The sequence below is a fragment of the Miniopterus natalensis genome, chromosome 1 (assembly GCF_054644295.1).
Source record: "Miniopterus natalensis isolate mMinNat1 chromosome 1, mMinNat1.hap1, whole genome shotgun sequence".
NCBI classification, from domain to species: Eukaryota; Metazoa; Chordata; class Mammalia; order Chiroptera; family Miniopteridae; genus Miniopterus; species Miniopterus natalensis.
Genome location: NC_142081.1, coordinates 102,501,629 through 102,523,703, shown reverse-complemented (window position 1 = coordinate 102,523,703; position 22,075 = coordinate 102,501,629). Strand labels below are relative to the sequence as shown.

Sequence of the window (22,075 nt, the reverse complement as noted above, 5' to 3'; positions counted from 1 at the left end):
AGGCTTTTAAATGGTCTAAGTAAATAAAACAAGTTAGAGAAGAAATTTCCTCTCACCTATATCAATAATTCTAACCTTATTCCAAAATGGATAATTTAAAAAAATCTATTGAAAGTTTGAAGACTTCCAGAATCACTATAGATTGCCTAAATTATCAAAATGAAGAGCATATTAATAACATATCCCTAGCTAGATTTCAAATATTTTTAAATTGGGATATAATTAATATACCATAAAGTTCACCCTTTTAAAATATATAGGGTGGGACAAAAGTAGGTTTACAGTTGTTCATGCGGGAAATAGTACAATAATAAATAATAATACAAGTATAAACTCTGGCCCGGCTGCCATGGCTCAGTGGTCGAGCATCAACCTAGGACCCAGGAGATCTCTGTCCGTTTCCCAGTCAGGGCACAAGCCCAGATTGGGAGCTCAATACCCAGCAGGGGGCGTGCAGGAGGCAGCCGATCAATGACTCATCATTCATGTTTCTATCCCTCTCTCTCTCCCTTCCTCTCTCTAAAATAAATAAAAAAATTTATTTACTTATTTTAAAAAAGATAAACTGTATTCATATACAATGATAAACCTACTTCTGCCCCACCCTGTAAAATTCAATGGGTTTTAGTATATTCACAAAACTGTGCAACCGTATCACTAATTCCAGGACATTTTCATAATCCCCCAAATCCTGTATCCATTAATAATAGTCACTCTCCATTTTCCCAGCCCCTAGCAATCACTAATTTACTTTCTGTTTCTATAGATTTGGAATTTCATACACACTTGATCCTTGAACAGGGGTTTGAACTGCGTGGGCCCACTTACACATGGTTTTACTTCGATAAATACTGTAAATGTATTTTCTTTTCCTTATGATCTTCTTAATAACATTTTCTTTCCTCTAGTATACTTTATTATAAGAATATAGTATATAATACATATAATGTATATAATGTAAAATAGATGTTAAGTGACTGTTTATGTTATTGGTAAGGAATCTAGCCAACAGTAGACTATTAGTGTTAAGTTTGGGGGGAGTCAAAAGCCATACGTGGATTTTCCACTGCACAAGGGTGGGGGAATGGGGAAGGGAGGAATAGTCAGCACCCCTAAGCCTCCCCTCCTCACTAGTTAAAGCGTCAACTGGAATCATGTGTCTAGCTTCTTTCACTTAGCATATTTTCAAAATTCATCCATGTTAGAGCATGTTTCAGTAATTTGTTTCATTTTAAGTTTGAACAATATTCCATTATATAGATACACCACATTTTGTTTATTCACCAACTGATGGACATATGGGTTGTTTCCATTTCTTCACTATTATAACTCTATAAATATCTGCAAATAAGTTTTATGGGAAAATATATTTTCAATTATCTTGGTTATATACTTAGAGGTAGAATTGATAAATTCTATGTTGAACCTTTAGGGAATTGCCAAACTCTTTTCTACAGCAGCTCCATTATTTTCCACTCCCACCAACAGTGTATAAGGGTTTCAATCTCTCCACATTCTCACCAACACTTGTCTGTTTTTTCATTGTAACCATTCTAGTGGGTGTGAAGCAGTATATCATTGTGGCTTTGATCTGCATTTTCCTAATAATGAATGATGCTGAGCATCTTATGTGTTAGCTATTTATATATCCTTGGAAAAATGTCTATTTGAATCCATTGCTCATTTTTAAATTGGACTTTCTGCTTTTCTATTCCAATAGTTCTTTGGATATTGGTACTTTATCAGATAAATGATTTGCAAATAGTTCCTCCCAGTTTGTGGGTTGTCCTTTTCACTTTCTTGATAGTATTCTTTGAATTAAGATTTTTAATTTTGATTAAGTCCAATTTCTGTTTTTTCCCCTTTAGTTGCTTATGTTTTTGGTGTCATATCTAAGCAATAATTTCCTGATGCCGAAGATTTATGCCTTATTTTCTTCTAACAGCTTTACAGTTTCAGCTTTTAAGTTTAGGTCTTTGGTGCATTTGAATTAATTTTTGCAAACGGTGTGGTGGAGAGGGTCTACCTTCTTTTGCGCATGGATATTAGTTGTCCCAGCAGCATTTGTTAAAATGTTTATTCTATCCCCACTGAATGGTCTTGGCACCCTCACTGAAAATCAACTGAGGAATATCAACTGTTTTCACTGATCTGTCCTTAACCATGCCAACACTATACTGTTTTGATTACTGTTGCTTTGTAGGAGATTTTGAAATCAGTACGTGTGAGTCCTCCAATTTTATTTTTCACTTTCAAGAGTGATTTGGCTAATCTGGGTCCCCGGCATTTCCACATGAATTTTAGGATTAGCTTGTCCATCTCTAAATAAAGGAAGCTGGAATTTTGAGAGGGATCACACTGAATCTGTAGATTAATGTGGGAAGCTGCATCAGAACGATATTAACACTTCTAGTTCATAAACACATCTTTCCAATTATTTGTTTTTCTTTCATTTCATTAGATGATTTTTTGTAGTTTGGGATATTATGTCTTGCATTTCTTTTTGGTAAATTTACTCTTAAGTATTTTATTCTTTTTAATGCTACTATAAATAGACATTTTATTAACTTCCTTTTAGTACTGTTCAATGCTAGTGTAAAGAAATACAATGGACTTTTATAAATGATCTTGTATCCTGGACACTGCTGAACTTGTTTATTGACTAATAATTTTTGGTGGATTCCTTAAGGTTTTCAATACATTAAGATCAAGTCATCTGCAAAGAGAGATAGTTTTGTTACTTAACAACCTGGATATTTTAAATTTCTTTTTATTGTCCAATGGCCTACTTAGAATCGCCATAAAATGGTGAACAGAAGCAGCTAGCACAGGCATGTTTATCTCATTCGTGATCTTAGAGGAAAGTTTTCAGTTTGTCAGCATGAAAAATGATTGTCAGCTGTGGGTTTTCCATAGATGCTCTTTACCAAGTTGAGATTACCTTCTATTCCTAGTGTGTTGAGTGCTTTTCTCACTAGTGGGTGTTGGATTATTGCCAAAGGCTTTTTCTGCATCAACTGAGATAACCAGGTGATTTCTGTCCTTTATTAATATACTTTACTACATTAATTTTCAACCATAAGACAAACCTTGAATGCCTGGAATAAACCCCACTTTGTCCTGGTGTATAATACTTTTAATATGCTGTTAGATTCAGTTTTCTAATATTTTGTTGAGGATTTCTGTGTCTATATTTATAAGTGATATTAACTTGTAGCTTTCTTGTGATATCTCTATGGTTTTGTTTTTAGGGTAAAACGGCCTTATAGAAGAGTCAGAAAGTGTTCCCATCTCTTCTATTTTTTGGAAGACTTTGTGAAGGATTGATGTTTAATCTTCTTTAAAAGTCTGGTAGAACTGACCAGTGGATCCAGCTGGGCCTGAGATTTCTATTGTGAGTAGGTTTTTTTAAATTACTAATTCAACCTCTTTACTTGTTATAGCTTTGTTTTGATTTTCTATTTCTCCTTGGGCCAGTTTTGGTAGTTTGTGTCTTTCTAAGAATTTGCCCATTTCATCTAGGTTATCTGATCTGTTGCTATACAACTATACACAGAATACCCTCATAATCCTTTTGATTTCTGTGAAGTTGACAGTAATGTCCTCTTTTGTTCCTGATTTTAGGAATTTGAATCTTCTAATTTTTTTTGTTCAGTCTATGTTTACCAATTTTGTTCATCTTTTGAAAGAACCAACTTTGGTTCCATTGATTTTCTCTACTATATTTCTATTCTCTTTTCAATCATTTCCACTATATTATTTCCTTCCTCTGCTTTATTTGCTTTTGTTTGTCTAGATTTTAATGATTATAATTTTGTTACTGATTTGAGATCTTTCCTCTTTTTTATTATAGGCATTACCACCATAATTTTCTCTCTAAGCACTGCTTTAGCTGCATCTCATAAGTTTTGAAACATTTTCATTTCACTCATCTCAAAGTATTTTCTAAGCCCCCTTCTCCAATGATCCATTCATCATTAATGTGTGTTAATTTCTACATTTGTAAATTTTCCAAATTTTCTTCTATTAGTGGTTTCTAATTTCACTCTATTATGATCAGAAAACTTACTTTGTATGATTTCAATAGTTTTAAATTTATTGAGACTTGTTTTATAGACTATCATAGGGTCTATCCTGGAGAATGTTCCATGTACAACTGAGAAAAATGAATATCTACTGTTACTAGGTGGAGTGTATTAGAAATGGATTAGATCTAGTTAACTTAGTGTTGTTCACACCTTCAATTTCCTTGTTGATCTTATATCTAGTTATTCTATCCATGATTGAAAGTTAAGTATTGAAGTCTTGAACTATTATTACTGAATTATCTATTTTTCCCTTCAATTCTGTCATATTTTGCTTCATGTATTCTAGGGCTCTGTTGTTGAGTGCAAATATGTTTATAATGGTTATATCTTACTGATGGATTGACTCTTTTATCATTATAAAGTGTCCTTTATTAACAATTTTTGTCTTATAGTTATACTAAAATATTTTAATAAAAGGAATTAAAGTTCTAAACAGAAAGAAATATATTACCTGATGGATTTTTAATTACACAGCTAGTAGCTCCATGAAGATCAGCATGTACGTAAATGTCCCCTTAAAAACAAGAAATGATATTCTAAATCCTGTTTTGTTTTGGTATAATTATTTACTTGCTTATTGTTTAATAGAGTCAAAATCTAAAAGGGATAGGAAGGTATATAAATTCCACCTCTTCCCCCTGGGAAATTTCTCATAGGCCTCCTTATAGGAAAGCAATGCTAATATGGTAGATTACAAAAATGATCACAATCCTCTCCCTCCCTCTATCCACACCTCTTTATTCTGTGACTGTGAAGCTTTTCCCATCAAGAGGTAGAGTCCACTTCCCCATCCCTTGAACTGGCCTACCCCAAGAGAATGTGGCAGATGTGACTAAGTGCCAGTCCCCAACCTAGGCCTTGAGAGGTCTTATGTGCTTCCTCTCTCTTGGAAACTTCATGAGTTACCATGTAAGCAAGCCCAGACTAGCCTGCTGAAAGGGTGAGAGAAGAGATGCATGGAGCAGATGAGTCATCCTAGCAAGTGGAAAGGTCGTGAGAGCTATGGGCATTTGACGCGTATGAAGAGCAGTCAGGAAGCCAGATTGAGGGAAGAGTGGTATGAAAGGAGGCTGGAGAAAAAGCCAGGATCCCTGTAAGCCATGATAAGGACTTCCAGTTTTATCCTAAGTGTGTGATAGCAATGAATGAACAAAAGGAACAAAGAGATGAGTGCAGGAATAAATGGTCCGCCAGAGAAAAGGAAAATGCATGGTTCCTAACAGGTAAAATGAGCAGCCGTTGCTTGCTGTGGAACGGTCATCTAGGGTTTGAATCTCAAAGAAGAACAAAACCCATACTGTTCCATGACAGGCTCAATTCACAATGAATAGAGCTAGAGAAGACAGAGGCCAAGCACTGGATGCCATGTAACCTGATCCCTGTTGCTTTTTTCCCTGGTTGGGATCCTCAGTGGACATCAGATTAGCTCTAATATTGCTTATTGATTTCTGATACCCACACTGAGGGTTCAGGCATAGTGAGGCAGAGATTATCAGCAAACAAAAATAAATGAGAGGCCTTACACCACAGGGCTTCAGTCCTATGTCTAAATGTTAAAAAAGGTTACAAACTTCAGCCCTGGAAAAATTAAGCTTTCAAAAACTTGATCTACAATGACTTTGGAGAATTAAAAGCTATTTGTTAATGTAGTAGAGAACCAAAAGTCTAATACTGCACATTAGCTTAGCATTACTACTTTAGAAATATTCACTTAAAATGAGAATTAAGTGTCAAACCATAAACCATCAAGCATTAAACACTTTCTACCAATTGAATCTGTCAAACAAAGAAATTTAAAATGAAAATCTAGACCTAATACTGAAACAACTTATCTAACCACTTAAGAAAAAATTCTTTAGAAATTTAATTATACTTACCTGGTGTTAAGTATCTTTTCACGATTATTTCATTCTGTTGCTGATCTCGTCCTCCTATAATTAGATAGTTCTCTGAGCTAATGAACCACAGAAATTTCTCAAACCTACCAAAATAAAAAAAAAAAGTTAACATTTCTTTTCCTTTATAGTTGCCCAAATTCATATCCTTTTTTTTATACAGAAAACAAAACAGGAAGCTATCAAACTTGATGATTTGATTTTCCTTAAGGAATGAAGTTGAATTTTATTGAAAACTTGTAATATAAATTGCCCTAGGACATTCTTAAGACAGTCTGAGAAGAAAGCAACTAAATTCTATGTTTAAAAAAAATATGTTCTCCCCTTAAGTCCCTCTCATATAGACGACCTTCTTAAACATAAGGTTAACTTATAACAATGAATTATACAAAGCAAATGCATAAAATGTCTCATGGTTTAGCTTTCTTTCAGTGGGGAACTGGGTAGGCTTTGGAACTACTGGTAAGAAAGAAAAGCTGTTTTCCCATTTTGTCCTCAATTAACCGACTGACTGTTTACATATATGATATTCTTTACACTTGTTTTTATACAAACTGCCAAACAAATATTGCCCTTAAAGTGTAAAATTTTTACTTTTCTCAAGAGACAAAGTAATCTGGGTTTTCATGATAAATATGTACCATCACAATAAAAAGTAATGAGTGCATATTTGTATGACATTTAGAAAATGACATGCAATACAATAAACATAAATATTTCCTATATTACATATGACCACCAAGATAATCTTTTTCATGATTTAATCTATAATTTAAAAACTTCTGGTTCGAGATGATAAAGGTTGGGCATAGGCATTAAATTAAACTCTTTCATATTCCCAAAAATATAACAGCAAAACAATTTTATTCTTATTTTCTAATCTGATTTTCTTACTGAGTAATATATATATATATATATGTATATATACATATACATATATATATATATATATGTATATGTATACCCCCCACACACACACATACAAGTATGGTTCAAAAATTTTTAAAATTATATAAAAAGGTACAGTGAGAGATCTTGCATCCCTTCAGTTCCCACCACCACTACTATGTCATTAGCTTCCCATTTATCTCTCTCCAGAGTTTTTTAATACATACAAAAGCTAAAATAAAATGCTTATTCTAAACCCTTTTTTCCAGATACAACACACTGCTCTGCATATTTTTTTCACTTAAAAATGTACTTTCCTCCTTGCTGAATGGATGTATTAAGCTTAATTTAGCTGCTTCGCTATAGATGGTAAACAAGTTTGTAAAACCCACAAGGACAAAGAAAATGAGACAGATAAATCAAGGATGTATTTGTAATTATGCTAGTAAAGGAATGTATTACTAACAGCCCCGCCCCCAAGTCAACAACCAATCAAAAGACAAAAAAAGCCCCTCCCCCCAAAACAACCAAAAAACCCAGAACAAATAGAAAGCAGATAGTAAGATGGGTAGATTTAAACCTAAATATATCAGAAATTACATTAGTATAAGTGTAAATTTATAAATCCTCCAGGTAAAATGCAAAGACTGTCAGGCTGGAAAAAAAGGATACAAAATGGTTGAACTATAATGATGGAAAAAGATATACCATGCACATACTAACCAAGCGAATCTGACATAGTTTTAATATCTCACACAGAAGGAAGAAATAAATTAAAAGAACACTTCACTAATGGCAATAAATGGCTCAATTCACTAGGAAGATACAACTTCTACAATTTGTATCACCTAATTATATAACCCCATATATATAAAATTGGCAGAATAAAAGGAGAAACAGAAAATCCACAATTGTGAGATATTTAACACATCTTTCTCAATTAACTGAGAAAACAATCATTAAAAAAAAAATTAGTAAAGATGCCAAAGATTAGAACAGCATGGTTAATAAATATGACCTAGCTGATATTTAAAGAAATGTAGAACAGACACTTTTTCCATCTATATATGAAACATTTATAGATTAAGCCGACCATTAATATGCTGGGTCATAAGGCAAGTTTAAACAACAAATCTCAAAGGACTGAGATAATTCAGAATACTATCTATGACCTTTAGGCAAATTAAGCTAGAAATCAGTAACAACAAAAAAATAACCCCAAAGACCCTTATGCTTAGAAACTAATACTTCTAAATAATGCATGGATGAAGAAATCACAATGGAAATTAGAACATACTGTGATGTGAAAGATAATGAAAATAATACAGAACAAAACTTTTTAGATTCAGTCAAAGCCATGCTTAGAGGGACCATTATTACCTTAAATATATATTAGAAAAGAGGTGGTGGGGGGGGATCAATGTACTAAGCTTCCATCCTCAACAACTCAAAAAGGGAACTGCAAATAAATCCCAAAGAAAAGTAGAATGAAAAAACAGAGAGAGCGCACATATATAACAGAGGAGATCAATAGTCAAGGGCCCACGCATGAACTTACTCAGACGAGCTCCCTCTGAGCTCCAGCGCTGGGCAGCAGCTTGAAAGAAACCTGGGCCATTCAGAGAGGAACTAACTTGCCTGAAATCGGGGCGAGAGGTTGAGGGGCAGCTTTCTCCCAGACAGAAGAGGTGGCAGACGCCACTGCCCCTTTGACGAGCCCTCCCCCCACAGAGCCCGCAGGCAGGTGCCATGAATCTCCAGCACCTGACTCACACCTTTGGCCTCACCCTGGTGATACCCAGAGACATCACCCCTCCTACTCGCAAGCTCATCCAAGCCATTTCCAGGGGCTTTTCTATGCAAGTGGCCTCTTTAGCCTCATGCTTAGGACTTTCCTAAAATCTCTCAATCAGCAGCTGGCCTCAGCGTGCCCTATACGTCTTGATAAGTGGCCCCAGGCCTGGCACTAGTGGCAGCCTGTACTGGATCATAGCTTGGCCTCTCCAAGCCCAGCGCAAGTACCAGCCAACTACAGTTTCCTGTGTAGCTCATGCTGGGGGCCCTAGGCAAGGCACAGGCAGAGGTCGACTTTGCACCTCCTGGGAGGCCCCAGAGACAGTGCATGTGGCGGTCAGACTCAACCACGCTGGATTACAACCCTACCATATCCACAAGTGAAACACTCAAGGGGAGCACTCAGTAAACACCAAAGCTCCACTGAAGAAAATTCTGCTCCATAGGGGTGTCTCCAGAACAACAGCTCTTTGGCTGTGGTTGCAGCTGGTCCTCACAGGGGACTGGCCTGGAGGTATATTCCTCCCAGTGATGCCAACAGCAACCAAGGCTCAACTACAACAGGACAGCGCACACAGCCCACACAGGGGAGCATCTAGAAGGCCCAGCTCAGGTGACTGGGAAGGCTGAACCACTGGACCCTATAAGACACCTATTACACAAAACCACGCTACAAGTTCCAGGACACATAGCAGCTCTACCTTATACACAGAAACAAACACCTAGAAGCAGCCAAAATGTGAAAGCAAAGAAATGTCACAAAGAAAAGAGGAGAAGACATCTCCAGAAAAGGAACTAAATGAAACAGAGCCAAGCAAGCTACTAGATACAGAGTTCAGAATAATGGTTATAAGGATGTTCAAGGATCTTAGTTAGACTATTAAGGAAACTAGTGAGATCATCAATGACATAATAAAGTACCAATTAGAAATGAAGGCTACACGAACTGAAATGAAGAATAATTTACAGGGAATCAACAGTAGAGCAGAAGACACTGAGAATCAAATGAGCAATTTGGAAGATGAGGGAACAAACACCCAACCAGAAGAGCAAAAAGAAAAAATAATCCAGAAATATGAAAATAGTATAATGAGCCTCTGGGACAACTTTAAGAGGCCCAACATCCATATTATTGGGATGCGAGAAGAAGAAAGAGAGCAAGAAACTGAAAACCTATTTGAAAAAATAATTATAGAAAACTTCCCCTACCTGGGGAAAGAAACAGACTTACAAGTCCAGGAGCACAGAGAGTCCCAAACAAGAGGAACCCAAAGAGGCCCACACCAAGACACATCATAATTAAAATGCCAAAGGTTAAAGACAAAGAGAGAATCTTAAAAGCAGCAAGAGAAAAGCAGTTAGTTACCTACAAGGGAGCACCCACATGACTGTCAGCGGATTTCTCAACAGAAACTTTGCAGGCCAGAAGGGAATGGCAAGAAATATTCAAAGTGATGAAAAACATGGAACTACAACCAAGATTGTTCTACCTAGCAACGCTATCATTTTGAACTGAAGGTGAGATAAAGAGCTTCACAGGTATGAAAAACCTAAAGGAGTTCATCACCACCAGACCAGCACTACAGGAAACGTTGAAGGGTCTTCTTTAAGAAGAAGCTAATGAACAAAAGAATCTGACGAATAGATCCAGAGACACTGACGCATGCAACAGACGATCATATTTCAGAGGCAAGGGAGGTGGAGAGTGCGAAGAGATTAACCAAAGAAGCTAAATGCATATATGCATAACCCATGGACACAGTCAATAACGGGGTGAAGGCCTGAGGAAAGGGTGGGAGCGAGGTGGAGGGGGTCAATTGGGGGGGGGGAATGGGACACCTGTAATACTTTCAACAATAAAGATAAATTAAAAACAAACATACAAACAAAAAAAACTGGCTCTTGCCCGGCCGGTATGGCTCAGCGGTTGAGCATCAACCTATAATCCAGTATATTGAGGTTCAATTCCCGGTCAGGGCACATGCCCAGGTTGTAGGTTCGATTCCCAGCAGGGGACATGCTGGAGGTAGCCAATCAATGACTCTCTCATCACTGATGTTTCTCTCTCTCTCCGTCTCCCTTCCTCTCTCTGAAATCAATAAAGATATATTTTAAAAATAAATAAAAAGAAATCAATAAAGATATACTAAAAACACACACACAAAACTCCCTGATATTAATACAACTGATATTAATACAGATATTAGTAGAACTGAAAATCCTCTAGTCAGACTCTTCAAGAAAAAGAGAAGGCACAACTAACTACCATATATGAGATCATTAAATATTCTACAGGATGTTAAAAAGTTACATAGAATACTATAAACTTTTTGCCAGTACATTTCAAACTTTGGACAAAATAGGAAAAGTCTTAGAAAACTCCAGGACTACTAGGCTTCACAGGTGAATTCCATCAAATATTTAAGAACAATTGATAACGGAACCCTTCCCAATTTCCCTTGAGGTAATATAACCTTGATACCAGTACTGAACATGAACATTATAAGAAATGAAAATTACAGGTCAATTCTACTTGTCTATACAGATGTCAGAGAGTGAAGGAGAAAATCACAACAAAATTTTGAAAGCTGGATGAGTGATCAAATTCAAGAAGCTGAATCCTGAGCTGACAGTGGAAAAGTGAAGTATATCAACATATACTATGTAACCCATAAAAAGCTAAAAAATAGCAGTACAAGGTACTGCCAGAAAGAGTTTAAGATGGGATTAAAAAGAGGAGGACTGGCTGGAAGTCTGATCAAGCAGCAGTTACTTCAGGTGGGAAGAAATTAACCAAAAAACTTATATGCATATATGCATAACCCATGGACACAGACAATAGTGTGGTAAAGGCCTGGGGTGGGGTGGAAAGGGTAAATGGGGGAAAAACAGGGACATCTGTAATCCTTTCAACAATAAAGATAAATAAATAATTTTTAAAAAGAAGCAGTTGCTTCCCTATATCTTCTTTCCAACTCTGAACATGGTGTAACTGTCCCTTCCATACCCTAATAGAAGGCCAGAAGTTAATTCTCTAGAAAGGATATAAAGAGGATTGATCTATGGACTAGGGAAAATGTGGCACAGTTATAAGTAGGGGTAACATATGTAAAACAAGGCAATTAAGTAAATGTATGAAAGAATGGATATTGAGACTCCCACCAATTATATCCACTGGGATCCCAAAAGTGACAACTAGGTCTTTTTATAAGCAAAAAAGAATCTTCTCTAGGAAATTAAACCAGCTGAAGAAGAAAAAAGCTAAAGACATCAAGAGTTCCACACAAAATGGCCCACACAGATCATTTTACAAGCCCAACCACCCATAGAGAACTCCCAACCAGCCTTTTAATGCTCTACTATAAAATGTGAGCAGACAACCAAGGATCACTAGACATTAGCGTGAGAGCTGGAGACAAAACCAACAAACAGAAAAAAACTTGGAGAGGACAGAAACCTGCAGGAAAAGGATACTAAATAAAATTTAATACATCCAAACTACTCTCAGTATGAAGAAACTAAAGAAGAAAGTTTTTAAAAAGTAACATTCAAAAAACCAAAACAGCTTAAATTAAAACATGACAGAAGAAATAAAAAAAATTTAAAAATCAGAGGAAGGACTGAAAGACCAAGTTGAGGAAATCCTTCAGAATATAAAACAAAATGGTAGAGTTGAAAATAGAAAATGCAAGAAAACTGGAGGACTGTCCAGGGGCTCCTGTATAAAAAAAATAATAAAATAAGACTTTCAGGAAGAAAGCAAAAGAAAAAACAACCAACCACCAAAAAAAACCCAAACCAAAACAAAAAAAAAACCCCAAACCAGAGAGCAGGTAGTTTTTTAAGAAATATGTCAAAAATTCTTCTCAGAAATGAAAGTTTCCAAATTAAAAAGACCCACAAAGTATCCAACATAATGGATAAAATCAATCCTCACCAACCTACATCACTGTGAAATTCTGGAAAACTGAGAAGAAGAAAAAGATCCACAAGTTTACAGAAAGAGAAAAGTTTCCTATAAAATATTAACTATCAAAATGACATGAGACTTCTCAAGACCAAACCTGGAAGTTAATACAATGTACAATACCTTTAAAGTCTGAGGAAAACAGTTTCAAACTAGAATATATACCCAAACTATTAATTAGGTATAAAAGTAAAATCATTTTTATACATTGGATATCTCCAAAACTTTACCTTCTAAGCACTCCTTCTCATTATGCTCCTATAGCTCATAATTTCATCAACAAAGAAAATGGAAGTTTGAGATCCAGGATACAGAATCCAACACAGAGCAGGATAAAGGAAACGTTCAGGATAACAAAAGGAGATCTTAAGATGCTTAAAATAACCAATCTAGAAAATGGTCAAAAAGCTCCAGAAGAGACTTCTGCAAGAAGATGATCCTAACAGGATTCCAATGTGAGCACACTTGTAAGAGTAGAGGTGAATTAATAATATAAAAAATTTTAAAAAAGCTGCGACTACAATTTTAATATTTACAATAATGTTAATGCTGAATTGTGCTATAACTGTACTGGAAGGCTGGGTGGTGCATGTCTATGAAATTAAGCACTAGGGGAAAGAGTAAAATCTTCATCTTCCATAGTGGTAAGTCAGTAATATAGTGTAAAACAGAAAAATTAAGAAGCAGCAATATAAGCATATTACTTAGAGAAATGGAGGTATATACCAAAAGAATCAGATAAAAGAGCTCAAAGTATAAAAGTTTCTTTGGGAAAGGAGGCAATAGGAGCAGGGGTAAAAAACTGGAGGGCTACTGGTTTTTGTAACAAGCTTTGCACAACTGCTTCATTTTTCTAAACAATGTGCATGTGTAAAAACTATATTTTAAAAAGGTAGAACACTTACCAATACACTTTTCTTGCTTTTTGAATAGAAGTAACTGTTTGGACTTCTTTTAAAGTTTGCTTTGTTTTCTTTTCTGCTGATTTGAATGCCTATTTATAAGAAAAGAGTTTTAAAATAATTGGTCGAGAATTTATATAAATAATATCAAGCCAGTGATAGGGCAAGAAATATATTTTTAAATATCAAAAAATAGCCCTAGCCAGTTTTTCTCAGTGGTTAGAGCACTGGCCGGTAGATGGAAGGGTTCTGGGTTCAATTCCCACCAGGGGCACATACCTCGGTTGCAGGCGATCCCGGGCATGCAGGAGGCAACCAATCGATGTGTCTCTCTCACATCGATGCTTCCCTCTGTCTGTCTCTCTCTCTCCCTTCTACTCTCTCTGAAAAGTAATGGAAAAAATATCCTTGGGTGAGGATTAAAAAAAATAATAATTTTAAAAAATTTTAAAAGAGCTTTATCTACATACACACACGAAAGTAATGAAGAAATAAAATTTTTGCCTTTAATATTAAACTAATTTAAGTCAAAGATTTACTGTGTACATATATCTCCTCAAAACCTCCAAATTAAAAAGAGTATCATTCATTTACCAGATACTAAGTGCCTACCATACAACAGATTCTAGATTACATGCTGGGGACAAAACGGTGAACAAGACAAACTAAGTTCCCACCCCAGTGGGGTTTAGGAGAAGAGACAAATATAAAACATATAATTATTTAAATAAACATATGGTAAGTGCTTCTAAGGACGCCACAATAAGAGAGTACAACAAGCAAACCTAATTTGTAATTGATTATGGTGAAAGAAGGTACTTCTGAGAAAATGGCATATAGGCTCGAAGCCTGAAGGATTGATGGAATTATCCAGGCAAAGAACAGAAAGAAGAGCACTATAAGCAAAAAGAAAAGGCCAGCTTGACCAGCAAGTAGTGATCACAGGGTAAAATGTCAAGAAATGAGGTTGGAGAGCTAGACAGAAGGCTAAGTCATGAGGGACACTCATTTAACAGATATTAATATGACTACGTTCCAGGCAATATTCTAGGGCTAGGACATAGCAATGAACAACACAGACAAAATCCTACTTTCATGCAATCCATATTCAAGAGAGAAGACAGCTAAATGTATGATGAGAGGGGGTGTTTTTTAAGAAGAAAAACAGAGTAAAGAGGGAGTAACTGAAGATACTATTTTCGTAAGAGTAGTCAAGAAAGGCCTCTCTGAAGTATCACATAAGTACACACATGAATGAGGAGAGGGATCAAACCACAGAAATTTTTAGGGAAGAGCATTCTTGGTAGAAAGAACAGCAAGTACAAAGGCTCTGAGAAGGCAGCTTGGATCATTGTTGCAGGAATAACTAAAATCCCACTGTAGCTAGAAAGAGTGTGCAACAGGAGAGTGTAGGTGATGAGATCAGAGGGGAGCAGATCCTATAGGATCTTATAGACCAGGAGAACGGCTTTGGATTGTCTTGAGTAACATGAAAAGCTACTGGAAGATTTTGAACAGAGAGAAATGACTTTATTATTTATTTAAAAATATCACTATGGCTGCTGTGTGACAAACAGACCATAGCAGGGAAAGGATAGGAGAGTAACCAACCCAGTAAGAGGCTACTGTTACACTCCATGAGAATACATGATGGAGACCTGGATCAATGAGAAGTGGCTAGGCTCTGGTTATACTCTAAAAGAAAAGCCAAAAAGATTTGCTGGTGGATATTTTATGGTTTAGGAGAGAAGAGTCCAGGATTATTCCAACATTTTTAATCTAAACAAAGGGAAAAATGAAGGTGCTATTTACTGAAATGGCAAAAACCAGGAAGGAGCAAGTTTGGGAAGAAAAAAACACTGGAAATACATGTAAAGCAAAATTAAGTTTGAAAGGTATTTCCGGATTAGAAAATCTCAGTTAAACATAATAAATAAGGTCATAAAGAAAATAAGGCCAGTAGGAAAAAAACAGTTAACATTCACTCTAAGAAATACTAAGTACCTTTTCAGCAGCTTCAACAGTCTTTTGTGTTTTCTTAGCAGCATATCTCTTGTGATCATAATACCTAGAAAAACACAATTCTCTTAAATTTTAAGTAAAACCTCTATTCTTCAGTTTTCTATTTGTTATTTCTAATTTTATAGACTCTCAAATCATATAGAACAAGTTTTGTGCATTATGCCCCTTTGTTTTCTATGTTCCATATGAAAACCAAGTTGTAGAATGCACGTAAGATTTAAAAAAGAATTTGCTATTTGAAGTTTCCAGGAGAATTACTATTTTCAGAAATAGTAATTTCTGTATTCTTTCTTACAATAAATATAATTTAATACACAACCAAAAAAAGTATTTTCACCGCAAAGTATAGGCAGGCAAAATAATGATTTTTCTTACCCTTTAATACATAAGTTATTGCAGATAATATTTTACCTAAGACTTATACTTTTAAGACTCACTTTTTCGCATTGGCATATGCTGATAAGCTGAGATCAACATCAACAAGTAATGGCCTATTTTTCTGAGGCTTCTGTAGCTGTTTATTCTTTTGTTTTTTCTTTTTTCCTTTTGGTGGTTCAGTTTCATTTTTCTCAACACTGATGTCACCATCAACATCATCATCTTCCTCCTCTGATAATAAGTATGGATTTCTATTAAAAATATTCAATAGTATTTCACAAACGTCAATGACATCGCATTTTTATTTTCAATATTTTCCGAAATGAAATCATAAGTGGTTTACAGTATTTAAATAGTTTGTGTTACTTTACTATAAATTAATTTTTATCTGTATTGTAAAGGATAAATTTCCAAACAAAAGAAAAATTTTAAATGAATAGAGTGAACAATTAAATAGCAAAAGAAAGATGAGCATTAACTGCTTAAATAAGAATTAAACTTAACTGCCCTGGCCTGTGTTTCTCAGTGGTTAGGCTGTCAGCCCATGTACTGAAGGGTCGAGGGTTCAATCCCCGGCCCTGGTCCGGGCATGTTCGGGAGGTACCCAATCAATGTCTCTCTCACATCAATGTTTCTCTCTCGGCCTTCCCCTCCTTCCCTCCCTACTATTCTCCCCCCCCCAAAAAAAAAATCAATGGAGGATTCCAAGATGAGGCAGACTGAATGGAAGCTACATTGACACTCTCCCAGGACAAAACTGGAATTACAACTAAAATAGAGAAAAACCATCCTGAATAATGAACTGCAACTGAAGAGTGCCTGGAAGACATCCTCAAAACCAAGGACGAAAAGTAGAGACTGCATAGAGACTAATAGGAAGTGCGAAAGCATGAGAGGGCTGGTCCAACTCCCACAAGTAGCAACTGAAGGGCGGGAGGGATATCTCAGCTGTGGAGGGTTCCCACTGAGAACTCTGGGGTCTAACCCCCAAGCTGGGCTTCCCAGCCCAGAGCACCAGGACTGAGAAAGGTGTCCACATAACATGCGGCTGTGAAAAGCAGAGGGGTTTCTGTCTGCCAGGGAGAGACAGCTGAAAATGCAGGCACCTTCTTAAGTGGCCAACATACAAAGTTTTGTGTGCAGCCACTCACCTAGAACTCCAGCAGAGGGAGGGGAGAGTGGACTGGAACTGTATGAGGAGAATCTAGGGTTGCAGCCTCTGGAGATATTGCTCAGAGGTAAGCCATGTGGATTCCTGTGCTGAGTCATTCCCTGAAACTGCAGAGGATATCCTTCTCAGGCAGACATTTACTTACCAAGCAGATTTTGCCAGGGGATGGGGGGGAAGCAATTGCCCCACCCTGTTGGAAAACCTCTCTCTCTAACCTGTGGAGTTTATACAGCCTGAGGCTTGTTAAGAGACTGAGTAACAATCAGCCTCTGGGTGCTTTGAGTCTTTGCCTGATTTGCTTCTGGACTCAGGGCTTGGAAAAGCAGACCTTGGTGCACATCTTGGTCCTGTCCAAACACACCCAGTCCCAGCAGAGGAAACAAGCTGTGGAGTGTAGAAAGCTTCAAACACGGTACTCAGGGCCAGTCACAAACAGCATCTGACACTGGACTGCACCAGAGACCATCGAAAAGACTAGATGGGAGTCCTAGCAGGTAGCCAAACAGTAGCCAAAATGAGGAGATAAAAAAACAAGCCCTAAAGGAAAGAACAAAAGAATTCTCCAGACGAACTAAATAAAACAGATAAGCAATCGATCAGACATAGAGTTCAGAATACTGATCATAAGGATGCTCAACAGCATGAAAAAAGAAATGGAAGCTATGAAAGATATTAAGAATGACAGAGTAGAAATTAAAAAAAAAAAAAGATTGACAGGAATAAACAGCAGGTTGGGGAAGCTCAGGATTGGATCAGTAAATTAGAAGACAGGGTAGAAAAAAAAAAATCACTCATCAGAGGACCAAAGAGAAAAAACAATTAAAAAACAGGACAGCTTAAGGGAGCTGTGGAACATGAAACGTAACAATATTTGCATCATAGGAATGCCAGAAGGTGAAGAAAGTGACAAGGTGCTAGAGAATCTGTTTGAAGAAATAATGTCATAAAAATTCCCTAACCTGCTAAAGGAAAAAGCCACACAAGTTCATGAGGCACAGAGAGTCGCAAGCAAGAAGAATCCCAAAAGGCACAAGCCCAGACGCATCATAATTAAATTGCCAAAAATTTAAGACAGAGAGAGAACCTTAAAGGCAGCAAGAGAAAAGCAATCTGTTACCTACAAAGGAGCTCCCATAAGGCTGTCAGCTGATTTCTCACCAGACACTCTACAGGCCAGAAGAAAATGGCATGAAGTATTCAAGGTAATGCAAAGCAAGGATCTGAAACCAAGAATACTCTATCCAGCAAGGCTATCATTCCAAATAGATGGTGAAATAAATAGCTTCTCAGACAAAAAAATGCTAAAGGAGTTTATCACCACCAAACCAGCATTGCAGGAAATGCTGTAATAAGAAGTTGAAATAGAGAGAGAGGAACATAGGCATAAAGAAATAAAATGGCAATAGATAAGTACCTATCAATAATAACCTTAAATATAAATGGATTAAACACTCCAATCAAAGGACACAGGGTAGCTGAATAGATAAGAAAACAAGACCCAAATATATGCTGTCTACAGGAGACCCACCTCAGAACAAAAGACTCACACAGGCTAAAAACAAAAACAAAAAAAACTTCTGGAGGACTTTAAAGAAGAAATCAACAGCAATACAGTCACAATAGGGGACTTTAACACCCCAATGACTCACTGGATAGATCTTCCAGACAAGATCTACAAGGAAACAGTGATTCTAAATGACACACTAGATTGGATGGATTAAACTGACATTTACAGAACAATTCACCCCAAAGCTGCAGAATGTACATTCTCCTCAAGTGCACATGGGGCATTCTCAAAGATAGGCCACATGTTAGGACACAAAACAAGTCTCTATAAGTTCAAGAAGACTGAAATCATATCAAGCATCTTCTCCGACATTTACATCATTAAATACTATGCAGCTATAAAAAGAAGGATCCCTTACCCTTTGAGACAGCATGGTGGGACTTGGAGAGAATTATGCTAAATAAGCCAGTTAGAGAAAGACAAGTATCACATGATCTTACTCATATGTGGAATCTAATGAACAAAATAGATCCAGAATCTTAGAAGCACGGAACCAACCGATGAATATCAGAAGGAAGGCAGGGGTGGGTGGGGAGAGATTAACCTAAGAACTTACATGCATATATGGATAACCCATGGACACAACCATAGTGTGGTGAAGGCCTGGCAGGAGGGGCGCAGGGTGGAGGGGATCAATGGGGAAAAAGGGAACATCTGTAATACTTTCAACAATAAAGATAAATTAAAAAAAAAAAAAAATCAATGGAAAAAAATATCCTAGGGTGAGGATTAACAATAACAAAAACCCCCACAAAAAATTAAATTTACCTTAGCAGCATTGTAACATGATTTGTTTGTAGTTTTAATTCTTTGATTGCATTTGCAACGGGGTCTCCTTGAGCTTGGGCTTCTTTCACAATTAACCCGATTTCTGTCCAATCTATCTGGTTGGCTAAAGCACTTCGAACAACCTGAATGGCTCTGTCAACTATTTGTAGATTCATTTCTATGAGCTCTCCTTTAAGTTTATCTATTTCCTTAAGAAATAAACCAAAAACATTTACTATAATGCTAGTTAAAGTTACCATTTTTGAAAAAGCATCTGAAAAAGCTAAACATAATACCTGAGCCTGCTGAAGAGCTTCTAATCTGTTTTCGTGATCCTTTCGAACATTATCTAATTTCTTCAATGCCTGTTTTTCCTGTTGTTGACAAAACAGATTTTTTTAAAAATTAGATTTCTTCCATCTCCCACATCTTCTCTCTCTTACCTCGTGAAACTCACTATCCTGCCCCGACTTCTGCCCTCTCAATGTTGTTATCTAGCTAGGGAGAGTTCCCCAGAGTCCACCTCCCCAGGTCTATCCTACTCCAAAGTGTTTCATACTCCAAAACTAACTCATGTCTAACTACCTCCCATTCCCTATTTGGAAGGTAATTTGCTTGCAGGTTACAATGTATGTAAAATATACTCCTAAAGCCTTTCCATTATTCAAGCAGACAAAATTCATGGTATTTTTTTCCTATGGCAGAAAAGTAAAATTTGGGAAAATGCATTTGTCGCCAAAAGTACCAAAACTGCTTCTTATTTTATTGCTGCCTCTAATTTTCTTAGCATTATTGCTAGTATTCTACAGAATTTCTCCTAAATTAATAACACAAAGGGTCATGGTAGTTATTTGACCTTCTATCTAGCATTTTATCATACATAATTTACACTTAGATTATTGATTTGGAGGCAAATTTTCTAACAGTAGTAACAGCATCGCCAATTAATGAATGAATGCTGAATGTAGCATTAAAAATTTTGAATTATAAAATGGTGACTATTAAAAGAATGCAAAATGATTACTAAAATAATTCATGGGTATTCTAATGCACATAAAAAACATGTCACTGCTAAATACCTATTTACTAGCTAAAGTGCTGCCACTATGTGGCAATCACACTAATTAATTTCACCCATCTGCTTTGAAATTGTGCTTTGTTAATTATTTTAAAAGTGAGGGGCAGCGGCAGATATAAGAATTCTCATAATTATAAATTTTGCACACACATTTTAACACTTTATTAATATTTCTGAAACATCACATCCCCTTCAAATCAAAAGTTATTGTGGCCAATTCCTGAAACTGTTCTTCACCAAATGTTCCAAAAACATGGTCACATTTGCTGGGAAGTGTTCCCCTTGATATTTCCAGTACCCACCCGGCACCATGCATAGTTGTCAAAATATTACTATATTTCCTCTGTTGTACCTCCTCATGACTATTTTGTAACTACCAATTTGTACTCCTTAATCCCTTCATCTCTTCCACTAGTACCCAGCCCCCTTCTCCTCTGGCAATCATCAGTCGGGTCTCCATACAAAGCATATTAAAGGCCTAGTTTAAAAGTTCACTTTAAAGTAACAGTTTAATGATAAACAAAAATACTTATTTGTATAGAAAAAACTTCTCCCTCTCCTTTGAACCTTCTCAAAACAGTATTCCCTTAACAGTAAAATTTAGAAGATTTGGGTTGCTGTAATAAAGCAAATCATACTAGGGTATAAATAACAGACCCCATCTTCTCACTGTATTTTCCGTTTTAGAGAATACCCAATATACTGAGGGAACAAATGAAGGTATACTTTTAACACTGAGACCACTCCTGGACCTTTATTAATAAACCAGGAGACCATGGCATTCCCATACCCTTTTGAAAGGCTACCCAGCAAACCACACTAAAGCTAGTTGGTTTAATATAAACGTTTTCAATAATACCATACCTGTTGTAAAGCTTTTAAATCTATTTTCTGACCTTCGATCTTGGAATAAAATTCATCCACGGCCTTATTAAAACAAACAAAAACAACTAGTTGGAAAAAAAGATGATCTCTACTTCAACTTGCATAAATAGAATTTTTGAGTCCATTTGAACAGATCCCTAGTAAATGTATTCTATAGCTAAATAATCAAGAACCAAATTAAATTCACATTTTTGATCCTTTATCTTGAAGTAAAATAGCAAAAAATGTTTCCAACAGTTTGTATCTATGACTGCATTGTTCCATAATGCTGATTCATAGTGACTGTAAAGTAAAATTATTCGTAATTTCTCAATCAAAGCAAGTTGGTATTAATGCAATAACACATATTGTGCTAACTGATCAAAAAATAGAATCTGAAACCCACCTTGTCAAACGATTCAAATTCTATATATGGACATTGTGAATGTTGAGAAAACAAGAAAGGATGAAATTCCTCATACCTGTAAAACATATTTATTATATCACATTCAAGAACAGTAATAAACATCTATAACAAACTGACCCATGCCTACATGCTTACGTGAGTATGTCTTCAGTTGGTTTATCTACTTCCAGGCTTGGTTTTATCTCTCTTTTCTGAATGATATATCCCTATAAAAATCCAACATAAAACTCATTTCTATTCATAATTAACAAAGATTTACTTTTCAT

The 22,075-nt window shown here is 36.2% G+C and overlaps 1 protein-coding gene across 1 annotated transcript in view; it reads right to left on the bottom strand.

The window, feature by feature from the left end:
* The window catches only part of NEMF (nuclear export mediator factor), a 58,232-nt gene that overhangs the window by 16,903 nt on the left and 19,254 nt on the right, over nucleotides 1-22,075 (bottom strand). Inside the window, exons 9-18 of the mRNA XM_016201066.2 lie at nucleotides 21,945-22,015; nucleotides 21,789-21,864; nucleotides 21,383-21,445; nucleotides 19,737-19,814; nucleotides 19,441-19,649; nucleotides 15,994-16,185; nucleotides 15,539-15,602; nucleotides 13,538-13,626; nucleotides 5,966-6,069; nucleotides 4,540-4,602 (exon numbers count right to left, since the gene is read on the bottom strand). Coding sequence (XP_016056552.2) covers nucleotides 4,540-4,602; nucleotides 5,966-6,069; nucleotides 13,538-13,626; nucleotides 15,539-15,602; nucleotides 15,994-16,185; nucleotides 19,441-19,649; nucleotides 19,737-19,814; nucleotides 21,383-21,445; nucleotides 21,789-21,864; nucleotides 21,945-22,015 — 1,009 coding nt within the window. The remainder of the gene's footprint in view (nucleotides 1-4,539; nucleotides 4,603-5,965; nucleotides 6,070-13,537; nucleotides 13,627-15,538; nucleotides 15,603-15,993; nucleotides 16,186-19,440; nucleotides 19,650-19,736; nucleotides 19,815-21,382; nucleotides 21,446-21,788; nucleotides 21,865-21,944; nucleotides 22,016-22,075) is intronic.